At 43.3% G+C, this 13,313-nt stretch overlaps 1 protein-coding gene, 1 long non-coding RNA gene and 1 other non-coding gene across 3 annotated transcripts; all 3 read right to left on the reverse strand.

Annotated features, from left to right (window-relative positions):
- Positions 1 to 7,466: 7,466 nt before the first annotated feature.
- LOC119278601 (glucan endo-1,3-beta-glucosidase GI) lies at positions 7,467 to 8,728 on the reverse strand. Its single transcript, XM_037559930.1, has one exon. The coding sequence runs from the start codon at positions 8,636 to 8,638 to the stop codon at positions 7,706 to 7,708; it is 933 nt and encodes a 310-aa protein (XP_037415827.1). The 5' UTR covers positions 8,639 to 8,728; the 3' UTR covers positions 7,467 to 7,705.
- Positions 8,729 to 10,717: 1,989 nt separating this feature from the next.
- Positions 10,718 to 10,881, reverse strand: LOC119282851. Its single transcript, XR_005138894.1, has one exon. It is a non-coding gene; the product is annotated as a U1 spliceosomal RNA (small nuclear RNA).
- Positions 10,882 to 11,906: 1,025 nt separating this feature from the next.
- Positions 11,907 to 13,219, reverse strand: LOC119282347. Its single transcript, XR_005138713.1, has 2 exons — positions 12,510 to 13,219; positions 11,907 to 12,373 (listed from the first exon to the last, which is right to left on the reverse strand). It is a non-coding gene; the product is annotated as an uncharacterized LOC119282347 (long non-coding RNA).
- Positions 13,220 to 13,313: the final 94 nt, after the last annotated feature.

The raw sequence follows: 13,313 nt of genomic DNA on the forward strand, positions 1-13,313 counted from the left end.
ATCGTATATCACTAAATTATTCAACATGTATTTACATTTTGTTTAGCATATATCACAAAATGTTCAATGTGTAGGTCAAATTGTTCAGCGTATATTACACAAAATGTTCAATGTATATTTAAAAGTTGTTCATCGTATATCACAAAAAAGTTCAACGTGTTTTAAATATTGTTCGGTGTTTATCACAAAAATGTTCAATGTGTAGTTAAAAGTTGTTCAGCGTATATTACAAAAAGTTCAATATGTAGCTAAAATTTGTTTATCCTACATAAAAGAATCAATAAATGTTTGAATTCATAATTGTATTCATGTTCTAATAATTTTCACTTTTTAAAAAAATACGTTTTAAATTTTTGTTCTAGTTTTGAAATTTGTTCAAAAAAACATAATACATATTTTAAGGAAGATTAAAAAACGAGATGCCGGTGCAAATAGCACTTCAAGGGTGGCGCAGTTATTAAAGACATGCCCAGTTCCTTTATGCAGTGGTTGGCAACGCTCTTATCCAGAGTGAGGTCGAGAGCTCGACTCCATCCTACGCTGGTATTTTTTCCGTTTTTATTATGTTCCCTCGACTCCTAGGAATGGGCCGGCCCGCTTGCGCGAAACCTTCAGCGAAGCCTCCCCTGTTTGACGCTAACGAGCGTCAAACAGGAGCTCTCCCCCATGTGTAACGGATGCCCTGTGGACCTAAAATAAAAGGCTGCCCCATGTGTAATGAATGCCCCGTGGACCTAAAATAAAAGGTCTGCCCCAGTGTGTGGCTGATTTAGTTGGGCCATGCATTACTGTTTTGTTCTGAACTTCTGATGATTTTTTTAGGGGTAATGACTTCTGATGATATAAGGAAAGTAACATAGATGCATATTTTCATCATACTTGCATCCTTTATAACAATGATTTTATTATGATAAATTTATATTAGTTGATGGGAACCCTTGCTTTTGTTCTGAAAGTCGGAAAGCTTGAGGAGCTCGGCATTTGACCCTTGAGGCATCAGAATGTAGTGATGTGAGGAAACACTATAGGTGGACAATGCGACACGAAGGAGTGCATTTTTGATTGATCTATTGTCTCCCTCGGGTCTGGTTGAACATACTGTTGGGGAACGTTGCATAAAATAAAAAATTTCCTACGTTCACCAAGATCAATCTATGAGTTCATCTAGCAACGAGAGAGGGGAGTGCATCTACATACCCTTGTAGATCGCGAGCAGAAGCGTTCAAGAGAACGAGGTTGAGGGAGTCATACTCGTCGTGATCCAAATCACCGGAGATCCTAGTGCCGAACGGACGGCACCTCCGTGTTCAACACACGTACGGTCAGCGTGACGTATCCTCCTTCTTGATCCAGCAAGGGGGAAGGAAAGGTTGATGAAGATCCAGCAGCACGACGACGTGGTGGTGGATGCAGCAGGGATCTCGGCAGAGCTTCGCCAAGCGTCTGCGGGAGGGAGAGGTGTAGCAAGGGGGAAGGGAGGCGCCAAGTGCAAGGGTGCGGCTGCCCTTCCTCCCCCCTCTATATATAGGGTCCCCACGGGGGGGCCGGCCCTAGGAGATGGGATCTCCTAGGGGGGCGGCGGCCAAGGGGGGTGCCTTGCCCCCCAAGGCAAGTGGAGGCGCCCCCTCCCCTAGGGTTCCCAACCCTAGGCGCAGGGGGGGCCCAAGGGGGGCGCACCAGCCCACCAGGGGCTGGTTCCCCTCCCACTTCAGCCCATGGGGCCCTTCGGGATAGGTGGCCCCACCCGGTGGACCCCCCGAGACCTTTCCGGTGGTCCCGGTACAATACCGGTGACCCCCGAAACTTTTCCGATGGCCTAAACTCGACTTCCCATATATAATTCTTTACCTCCGGACCATTCCAGAACTCCTCGTGACGTCCGGGATCTCATCCGGGACTCCGAACAACTTTTGGTTTGCTGCATACTAATATCTCTACAACCCTAGCGTCACCGAACCTTAAGTGTGTAGATCCTACGGGTTCGGGAGACATGTAGACATGACCGAGACGGCTCTCCGGTCAATAATCAACAGCGGGATCTGGATACTCATGTTGGCTCCCACATGCTCCTCGATGATCTCATCGGATGAACCACGATGTCGAGGATTCAAGCAACCCCATATACAATTCTCTTTGTCAATCGGTATGTTACTTGCCCGAGATCCGATCGTCGGTATCCCAATACCTCGTTCAATCTCGTTACCGGCAAGTCACTTTACTCGTACCGCAATGCATGATCCCGTGACCAGACACTTGGTCACTTTGAGCTCGTTATGATGATGCATTACCGAGTGGGCCCAGAGATACCTCTCCGTCATACGGAGTGACAAATCCCAGTCTCGATCCGTGTCAACCCAACAGACACTTTCAGAGATATCCGTAGTATACCTTTATAGTCACCCAGTTACGTTGTGACGTTTGGTACACCCAAAGCACTCCTACGGTATCCGGGAGTTACACGATCTCATGGTCTAAGGAAAAGATACTTGACATTGGAAAAGCTCTAGCAAACGAACTACACGATCTTGTGCTATGCTTAGGATTGGGTCTTGTCCATCACATCATTCTCCTAATGATGTGATCTCGTTATCAATGACATCCAATGTCCATAGTCAGGAAACCATGACTATCTGTTGATTAACGAGCTAGTCAACTAGAGGCTCACTAGGGACATGTTGTGATGTATGTATTCACACGTGTATTATGATTTCCGAATAATACAATTATAGCATGAATAAAAGACAATTATCATGAACAAGGAAATATAATAATAATCCTTTTATTATTGTCTCTAGGGCATATTTCCAACACATACCGACATGCCGCATCATTTTCTTCAAGTTGGAGAGATGATGGATAACTAACATTTGTGTTAATATTTTTTGCGTGCATTCGTTCATAGAAATATATATATATGAGCTCGGGTTTAAACTCCTTCCCATTTACCCGGCAAAAAAAAACTCCTTCCCATTTAGCTACAGAACTCACATGTTGGATGACTTGTTTATTCCCACATGTTGGATGACTCATGTGAATGTTACGAATGTTACCATTATTATTACTAATCGTCTTGCCATTACTAATGCGGGCATACATTCAGGCAATCATCCTGATTCTTCCAGCAGTGTCTACCAGGAAACATTGTTGCACAACACCAACAGGTGTCACCATCACATTTATTCCTCATGCAAAATATTATCGGAGGACCAGTGTACCGGTCGGTACCTTTGTTCTCTTCTAGCTCGCGGCCACCTGTTCTCCCAATCAATAACAAAACACATACATAGGAATATTAGAAAATAATCTGGTTGAACAATCTGCATATCTGCAGGTTTTGTTGCAAAGAGATAGGTGTATCTAATATGATACAAATTGTTTTTGCCGTAAAGAGATGGCTATACTTACAGTGCACAGAGAACGCATGGCATCCAAGCAGCGCAAAGAATAGAACCGTTGCCAACTTCATATTCATATTGGCCGCCGAACCTGGTGGGAGTTCTGATTGACGATCTCGTCTAGCCTAAGTTCACCAGCACACGTGATACGATTGACTCAAGGCCTTGTGCATTTATAGGTCGGGAAGGTCGATATGAAAAGAACGACCAAATCCATTCCTTACAAAATTAGCATTGCTAAGATAGATATGAATTGATGTGAAATCAAAACTTGCTAAGGCTGGTCACAATGGGCAAAAATATAAGCTAGTAACTTACACACTTCCCTAGACTATGTTACTACCTTCATAGTGGGTATGAACATCTATGTAGTGTCATGCAACGATGTATTTATTAGGTTATAGACTCATTGTTTCTTGGAGTGTGTGATGTTCCGGTAACTTAGCTAGTTATCACAAGCACCTCTCTCTTCATTAAAGATGTGCCACATAAGCAAAGTTGTATTGGAGTGTGTGATGTTACTCCTAAGTTTCTCCCCATTGTGACCAGCCTAAAGAAAGGATAGACAATTAATATTTGCTTTTGATAGACGTACTGTATTATTTTTCTGGTGAAGACATTGAAAAGGGAGCGATAGGATTTGGCGATACCGATACGATCTGCTCTACCAGGAACGTGCCATTGGCCCATTTTCTTCTGAATATAAAAAAACTAATTGATTTTAACTAATGCTTCCATAAATCACGGTCGAGCAAATCAATTATTACCACACAATATGCTTCCGTATGAAGAAAATCCGTTTCCATAAATCACGGTGGATCAAATAATTTATTTTCAACGCAATTTGCTTCGATATGAAGAGAATCCCTTTATCTCTACTCCTAACGGGAGAGTTGATAGCTTTTCATCACGGGTTTGTTTATTTTTTTCTGATTTTTTCACCTCACCTCCCACCACCCCTCTCATTGGTTTATTATTTTCCTCACATTAAAAAATCAAATCTCATTAAAGGGGATCTTATTTCATGCTTGTTTTGACCCGATTCAATTCAATCACGCAAATAATAGGAAATTAAGAATTTAGAAATCACACAATATATGTGAGATCACCTTCTTAAAAGACAAGGCATAAGATTTATCTATATAACTTTCCAAAACAAAGTACTCAATGTGCTGCCATTTATTGTTATCATTATCACTACTATTAAATGATCTTTTTTAATAACAATCCATTCCTAAATGCAAGTCATTTTAGAGATTTCAATATGAACTATCACTAGTGCAGAACCGGGCTTTAGCGCCGGCTCGTAAGGGCCTTTAGTGAGTGGAGACTAAAGCCCCCCCCCCCTCCCCCCCACACACACACACTTTACTACCGGTTCGGCACGAACCGGCGTTAAAGTGCCATCACGTGGCACGAGCCAGGCCCGGGTGCTGGTAGACCATTAGTACCGGTTGGTAACATCAACCGGTACTAAATGTTTGTGGGGGTTTTGGTTTTATTTTTTATTTTCCATTAATTTTGTGTTTTCCATTTAATTCTTTTTTGTTTGCTGGTATTTTACGATACTACATATTGTACACATTATGCATATATATAAATAGATTTTCTCGTACGTAGAACCGCATAAATATATAAATATATATCATCGAATGTCTCACAACCAACACCATTAATTATCCACACATACACATGTATATATATATACAATTCCTCCTACATGTTGCCTTGGTGCCTTCGGAGAGCACGATGACAAGTGGTTCATGAGGGCGGTAGCGGGTAATAGTATTCTCCTTTGGGATCTATGACCTGGTCGAGCAAAAATCCCGCTATTTCCTCTTGAAGTGCTAGTATGCGGTCCGTTGGTAGGAGCTGCTCCCGCACCTCTCTGAACTGTTAAGAAGGAGATCAATATGCATGTGTATTAGTTGTCTGACTAGATATCGATAATGGTGTGAATAGTGTTTTGACAAACGTACCCAGTCCTGTCTTTGAGATCTGCTCCTTTCGGATGCCATCATGCGAATGTTCTCGCAAACGTAGTATGCACACAAATCATTCCCCGACGCCTGCTTCAGGGCCTTTACGAGAATGGAATTGAATCAGATAATGATTAATCAAGCATGATAATTAGTTAATGGTATTGAAACAAGAATTAAAGAGATGGTAGCTAGCTAGCTAGCTAGTACTACTTAATTACTTATCTTTGGTCGATACCAAAACAACTTTTTGCCCATTTGCCTGGAGTCACCTTGATGAACTTTGCCCAAGCCCTGCCCGCTGGCAAAGAAATATAATAAAAAGGTTATTAAATAGTTCATATCAGGAAATGGCGAACTAAATAGGTCGAGATATAGTTAATAATGATTGAAATTACCTGTTGACTATCCCCTTCACGATGGTGAAGTCACTTTCTTCTTTAAGTAGTGAGTCCAGTACTTCAACTTTTCCTTCGTCAACTTTAATGTCTAACAAGATCCAGTGGAAACTGCATCCGCACACATTTGCATGTCTTAATTAAGCGGGCATGTGCATAACACTAATCAACTACCGTAAACCCTATACACTTAATTATTAACATCTAGCTAGCTAGTAAGCAAAAATAGAATTTGTAGTACAAGACAGTGTGACTCACAGAAAGTTGTAAGAAAGTAGTATATCTTCATTGGTATTGAGGCGCTTGAAGAACTCTAGCATGCTTTCCTCTAAACTTACTCAACAAGTTGGAAGATTTCATGTGTACTCATTAATGGTATTTGGGTCAATGAACCCAATGCCATAGCGTCCAGATTTTTTCATTTCATACATCTTCATCCTGCATATAATACCACAGAAAATAATATAGTGAGCATAATTACATATAATGATTGATCAAAATGATCACTACAGCTAGCTTGAGACTTAAATTACAGAAAGAAATCACTTACAGACAATAGCAACAGACGATAGATTTCTCGAGCACGCCTTGATTGTATAACTGAAATAGTTTTGAATACTAAACGGACAGAGCTTTCTCATGGAAGTAATGCTCCTCCTTGAAATTCACCATGGGGGACTCTCGATTGGAAATCTTGGTAATGTTCATGTACCACTGATGCAATTCATACATTCTCGTTGGGAGGTTTTTGACCTTGTCTGGCTCGACCAAAGGTTGGCCCCAGACATATTTCCGTTTTATTTCCTCGATCCCTTGAGTCTTCTCTTGTTGGAAGATATGTTTGGAGTTTGGACCATCCCTCGATCCCTTGAGTCTTCTCCATCCCGGCAAAAAGCTGAGAACAATTGCATGGGTTAATCCCTTGCTACAGGCCCGAACCCAGGCTGAACACACGACATGCATGGGTTAATCCCTCGATTCACTTGTTTCTTCTCCATCCCAACTGATTACAAATTAAACCTATTACAAATGCATTTACAATATAAAATGGTTCCCTTGATTCTTCTCCATCTCTATTCCAAGGAGTACTATCTCCTGGAGCGATACGTCGGCGCAATGGTCCAGAAAGTTTTGATGCGCCGATGTGGTCTGCATAAATATTTTGTGCTAATAATTTGCTCGTAATTAAGGGATCAATAACATTGAAGTGCTTTGAAACAAATGGTTGGCCCTGGTTCTCCTGGGTGCGAGGCATAACTCCATACAGATTTTTCGACAAAGATAACTCCATACACATGATTGCATCTATCCAGGAAGGCCTTGGTCAGCAAAAATGCACCAGTGTCCATCCGAAGGGGTTCCGCTGCATGAGATAACAAAAAATGTTAAAACTACCATGTTACAATTACAGAATCGCTAATTTACAGACGGATGAAAAAAATTTAACTCGCAAAATAGTAACACACAATTGCAGTTCTTTTTCGCCTTTGCTTTTATAGTGCATATAACATATTTCAACTATGTTCAACCACATCTTCTTGGATCTATTCCACGCTTTTAAGTGATGTTCCTTCGGTGGGAGGCGGAATCGCTGCACATAAAGCATGCATGGATCACAAAAAGTTCATAACTGCCTCAATTTCCTTCTCTTTATTCATGACAGATGATTTTTTTAACTGGGATGAGAGACAATATATAAACTCCATAAATATATATAATGCAGCAATAAGAAAATAACTAGGACAAAGAAAAAATACACCATAAACAGAGTGGACATCAGCTCAGATGTGATGTCACATCTACTAGATGTGTCCTACACAGACCCATATTGTATCCATGTTACACTTCACTCCTGCACTATACGCAGCTTATTTAGGTTGACGATGCACGTGTGTATGTAAGTACGCACGCATACATGCACGACGCAGCCATACTACTGGAACCGGATGGGGTACGCCGGCGACTTGTCCGGGTTGAACAGCCCGAAGTGCTTCTCGATGAGCTCCCCGGTCTTGAAGTTCTCGTTGAACATGGCGAAGATGTACGTCTCCAGCAAGCCGGGCCTCTTGGGCGTGCCCCCGCCAACGTGGTCGATCAGCCCCTGGTTGTACGCCCTCGCGTTGTCCGCCGTCGCCGCGAACCCGCTCGCCGACGGCCACCCGCTCTCCGACACCACCACCCTCACCCCGGGCGCCCCGGCCCGCTCCAGCGCCGCCACCACGGCGTCCACCATGGCGTCGAACAGGCACGTGTAGGTCAGCCCGTTGTTCTGGTCACGCACGGTGGTGCCCGGCCGGAACGTCGCGTAGTTCAGCTGGATGTCCCGCGGGTTGTCCTTGTAGGCGAAGTAGGGATACACGTTGGTCAGCAGCGGCGCGCCGGTGCTCGCCAGCAGCCGGGCCACGTCCGTCATGTAGGCCTGCGCGAACACGCCGTTGGACGGCGGGAAGGTGTTGGTCACCGCGTCGAACCGGATCGAGGTGGACACCTTGATGGCGCCGAGGCCGGCGCCGGCGAGGGCCGAGTTGAGGTTCCGCATGGCCGGGACGATGTTCCGCGTGTCGCCGCCCAGGACCTCGTTGCCGGCGGCGATGTACTTGATGTTCACGGCCGGGTAGTAGGGCCGCACGTTGTCCCGGACCCAGTTCGCCGCGTTGGAGGCATTGGCGGCGAGGCTGGCCAGCACGTCGGTGCCGCCGACGTCGAGGATGAGGGCGATGCCGGAGCCGCGGAGCGCGGAGAGGGCTTTGGCGTCGGCGAAGTAGATGCGCATGCCGGTGAGGCCCTTGGACTTGTAGAGCTGCACCACGTCGTTCGCCGGCGGGAGGTTGTTGGCCACCACGCCGTAGCAGACGCCGATCGTCATGGCTAGCTGCGGTGTCAAAAGAGAAGAAACTAACAATCGAGCTTAGATTTCTGGTTGATGACTTGATGCTTTGCTCTCTCTGCTGCGATAAGAAACGCGGGATTATTTATACAGGGAGAGACCAGAGATGCATCTCTGCATGTGATATGTTTGCATTATTAGATAGGGGCACTCCATCTTCCTAGTGAATTACTCCCTCCGTTCTGAATTACTTGTCTTGAATTTGTCTAGATACGGAGGTATCTAGCACTAAAATGAGTCTAGATACGAAGACAAGTAATTCGGAACGGAGGGAGTAGGTGTCATCTTAGCCTTAGCATTCCATGATCCCTAACGATGAGTCCGTGATAGGGGCTGCTATCGTGCCAGATTTTCATTTATGTAGTTTATACACAAAATTGGAAACTTGTTGGACTTTTCGTCGACAACTAGTTGGGTATGTACATACATCAATGGCCATTATTTAGTTCTTGAAAATCTTTGTGGACTATTTTTAGTCTGACTAAAACTAGTCTCTTTTAGAGGCTAAAGTTCCAATCACCTCTGACTAAAGAGAGGCTAGAACTAGTCTTGAGACTAAAAAAATTTAGTCAAGGGAAGCCTACTAAAATGTGGATTAGTCCTCTCTCTCCTCATTTAACTCCTCTCCTTTAACACATGCAAGTTTTGGATTGGAGGGTTTGGAGGATGATAAATGCTCATTAACTCGATTTTAGTCTATTTAGTATTTGTATCCAAGCATGGGTGAGGCTAGCAAGTTTTAGTCCCACTACTTTTAGTCATGGGACTAAAACGTATCCAAGCACCCTCTAAGCCTAGCCGCCTATGCATGTGAGTGATACTCCGTTGACATTGTTATGGTGGATGAGATCGAATTTAAGTAAGATATGATGACAGCGATGAGTCTAGCCGCCTATGCATGTGAGTATTAAGCTCATGCTAGCTAAATCTTAATTTGGCACATGCATGCGTGGGCGTGCAGCAGCTTGGCGCTGCGTACGTGCACGCCTTGGCCCGGCCGGTCACCCTCGTACCCTCAATCGCGTTTAACTTTTTATTGCTTATATTAATACATGTCGCAAACGAATTTATGGACTGCATTGTGATGATATGACTTACATCACAATCATGATATGACTTACATCACGATCGTATAGGGCGTCCAAATCCAGTCAGTGCAAAGTAAATCTGGTTGCAACATTTGGGTCGTGCACGCAATATCGTTGCAACTGGTTACATCAAGTCGCTAGGTGTAGGCCAATCTTAAATGAAAAAGTCACTAGGTAGGCCAGCCACAAAGAGAAGAGATGGGGAGAGCGAGAGGCTTCTTATGAGGGAAACAAAGACAAAGAGATTTGGAGGTCGTTTCTACAAAATTATGGCTGTCTGTTTCAAAAAAGAAAAAACCAAAATTATGTCCCACTTTACCCCTTGTGCAGCTTCAGGTGGCACTATGGTAAATCACGTTCTGGTGCAAGGAATTTGGACTTGGGCGAACCTGTGTGCCAAGTTTAGTTTGCCACCAAAGTGTTCTCATGTGACAAGTTCAAGATGACCCGGATGCCAGACAACTCATGTCAACTGTTGTATCAACCTTGGAGAGTAGAAGCACACCACTTGCAACGCCTGATAAGCCACTCTATTTTTCTCAGAGGAATAAGGTAGCGAAGAGAGCAGAATACGGTCAAAACTCTGTGGATACGGAGACTCTTACGCGCAATCTACGGAGCATGTCATTATTTCATATTTTCCATCACAAATATTTATTCTGGTTGCGTGTTCTTTTGGGCATAAGCATCAAACCAAATCTGGCAATATATTCATGGTAGGCGACAATTTCAGGGACTGGGTAAACAAATCCTAATTCTGAGACAACAATGATGCGAAAAAAGTTGATCTGAAAACCGGTGCCCTTCTTATCTGGCCGAGTGCAACTAGCACAAAGTTTTTTTTTCATTAACATAACACTAACTGGCTTCAATTGAATTCAAAAGAAAGTTGTACCAAGGATAATACAAAGTGAAACACAGCTGAATTCATAACTAGAAGATTCAACAAAAAGTTTAATTTTATTATTTGGCAGGGGCCGCACGGACGCGTGCCCCTTCTAACACATATTATGACGTCCACTATCCCACGAAGGGGAGATGGTAGATCAACACACTCACTATTTGCAATGTGAACCATTGATGTAGGCAATGAGCCTTATTTTTTTTAATACAAAACCCCAATAAACTTATTCTATCGATATAATAGATACATCGTCTATGAGTAGGGTTACTATTTCATTCAGAGGTTCCTCAAACCAATCAAAATTCGATGAAATTCTAGCCAACCTAGTCAGTTCATGAGCTACCCTATTTGCTTCTCTACTCCAACGTTCGAATCTAGAGATAGTAAAATCGCATGCCAAATGATAGCAGTCATCAAAAACCGCTGCCGCCGCTCTTGCGGAACATCCTCCACTCTTTATGGTGTCGATAACCTTCATATTGTCAGAATTAACGAAAGACAATTGCATCCCACCCTTTGCGCAAGAGACAACCCGAATCTAAGAGCCAGAGCTTCAGCCGTCAGGACATCTGCACACGAGTCTATCTTCTCATTCCTCCTACAATGAATTTGCCTTTATCATCCCTGAAAACCGCCTCAAAAGTGCCCTTAAGCTGACCATGATCAAAAGATGCATCAACATTAAGTTTTACAAATCCCACAAGGGACGGCTCCAGAACTCTCTTTTTTATTGCCTCTCTAGGAGAGCAGGCAGGCCATGAGCCTTATTGATCACCCATAGACCCCGTCCAGATTAACGTCATCACACTCGCTGTACCAATCTTTAGGCACACTCTTAAAAACGGAAATACAAGCCGAGCGTCTGCAAATTCAGCCAACCGGATACCCACTTATTAATCAAGCAGAATTGAAAATAACTGGCTTGCCATGCAATCTACGTATATACACAACAACCACCTTTGAATGAATGGAAAGTAGCAACCGTCGCAAGAAGCAGCTAAACATCTTGTCAGTCGGAGAGAAAAATGAACATGGCTGGCAGTTCCAGTGCCTCAACACAAACAAAAATTTGGGACCAAAGCCTGACCATGACAATCCTTTCTTCTGCTTGTTGTCAGTACAAGTATTATTTTCTTCAGCTTATGCTAAAATTGAACATCATATGAAGCATTAATTCCATAAAATGCTTATGTAGCAGCTAAAGTGAGACACAATTCCAAACAATGCAACAGAAAGAAGGAATTACAACTGAGCATTTTCAGAACCGAACTAGATGGAATGAGTTGCACCAAGACATTTTACTGAAAAAAAGTGGACTACAATGCAATCATTCTAACGGGTAGTCCTCCAAGCACTTCTTACAATCAGGTGAAAGTATAGCAAGTGGCCGAATTGAGATGATAATCAGCCACATTTTCATCCTCAGCTAGAACAAAACTAGATAATCACTCAAGAATAAAAAGAAGACCTGGATAAAAGGCAAAGTCGATTCTTCAGTTCAAGAAATTGGCATATGCCGACTGTACACGTGCCGCCAACAGAAGCGCTTCCTGGTGTTGGCCGGAGACGGAGACAGTCCTGTCCCAGACTCTCATCACACAGTGATCACCAACTCTGCCCGAATTCTGCTTGTCAGATTACTGTTGTATTGCTGCCTGATGCATCATCCCCCTGGTGACCATCGTCGGAGCCGCAGGTCAGTATTGACTACATATCTATTTTCTACACAAAAAATAGGCGATCCATGGTCAGGGAGTCGACATATATTTCTTAGCTTTGAAGATATGCTTGCTCAGGGCTAGTGGGATCTTGCTGTTGTTATATGTTCGTCGTCATGCAGTCTGAATTTTGAACATACCGGCTGCAAGGTAGGTTCCAGCGATCAACTTCAAACATTTTTTCTTGTTCCCGATCACCTGTTTCTTGCTGCATGCAGGAACAAAGAAACGCGTCTAGAATGCACAGGGTGCCTGGTCAGCAACAACAGCAACGTATGCTGAGTCTTGTTGGCAGAAAAAAACAATAAAGTGGATGTTCCTAGCAACCAAATTATTCTGACAAGTATTCTTCACAGCACCAGCAACATTGCAATGACTTTTTGGCAGTAACTTGATCAATCAAACTTAGTATTACCACAGATTGGTATCATCAGCCAACTTCTCTGTTTAAACCAATACTTCTTACAAGAGCTTCCTGATCACAGCTTTATATGCATCGACACTCGACAGAGAAGCCCGCAGGCTCAAACTTGATATAGCAGCTTATGACTCATAGGATACTAAGTTACTAACAACTAGGCCGTTAGATCATCAGCTAGAACAAAACATGGAAACAGGACCAAGTCAATTCTTCAGTTCAAAGGAAAGGAAAACAGAGACACAAGACAGATCAATGGCAACCATTTCAAAAGCTGGTCCAAACAGATTCATGATTTTTAGAATCAACATGCTAACACTTCAGCCAAAAAGGATATTCACAGTTTTCACACAAGTATAAATTTTATGCAACCATGAAACAGTCAGTACATAAAAAGAAACTAGCCGGCTCATAGTGAACCCAACTCATACGCATTGCACCGATCACAGGAGACAGGACAAAAGAACATGGCTGGAGCACAATCTAGAAACTGAGCCTGACCATGATAACCACTGGCGGAGCTAGG

Source organism: Triticum dicoccoides, chromosome 3B (assembly GCF_002162155.2).
Source record: "Triticum dicoccoides isolate Atlit2015 ecotype Zavitan chromosome 3B, WEW_v2.0, whole genome shotgun sequence".
NCBI lineage: Eukaryota > Viridiplantae > Streptophyta > Magnoliopsida > Poales > Poaceae > Triticum > Triticum dicoccoides.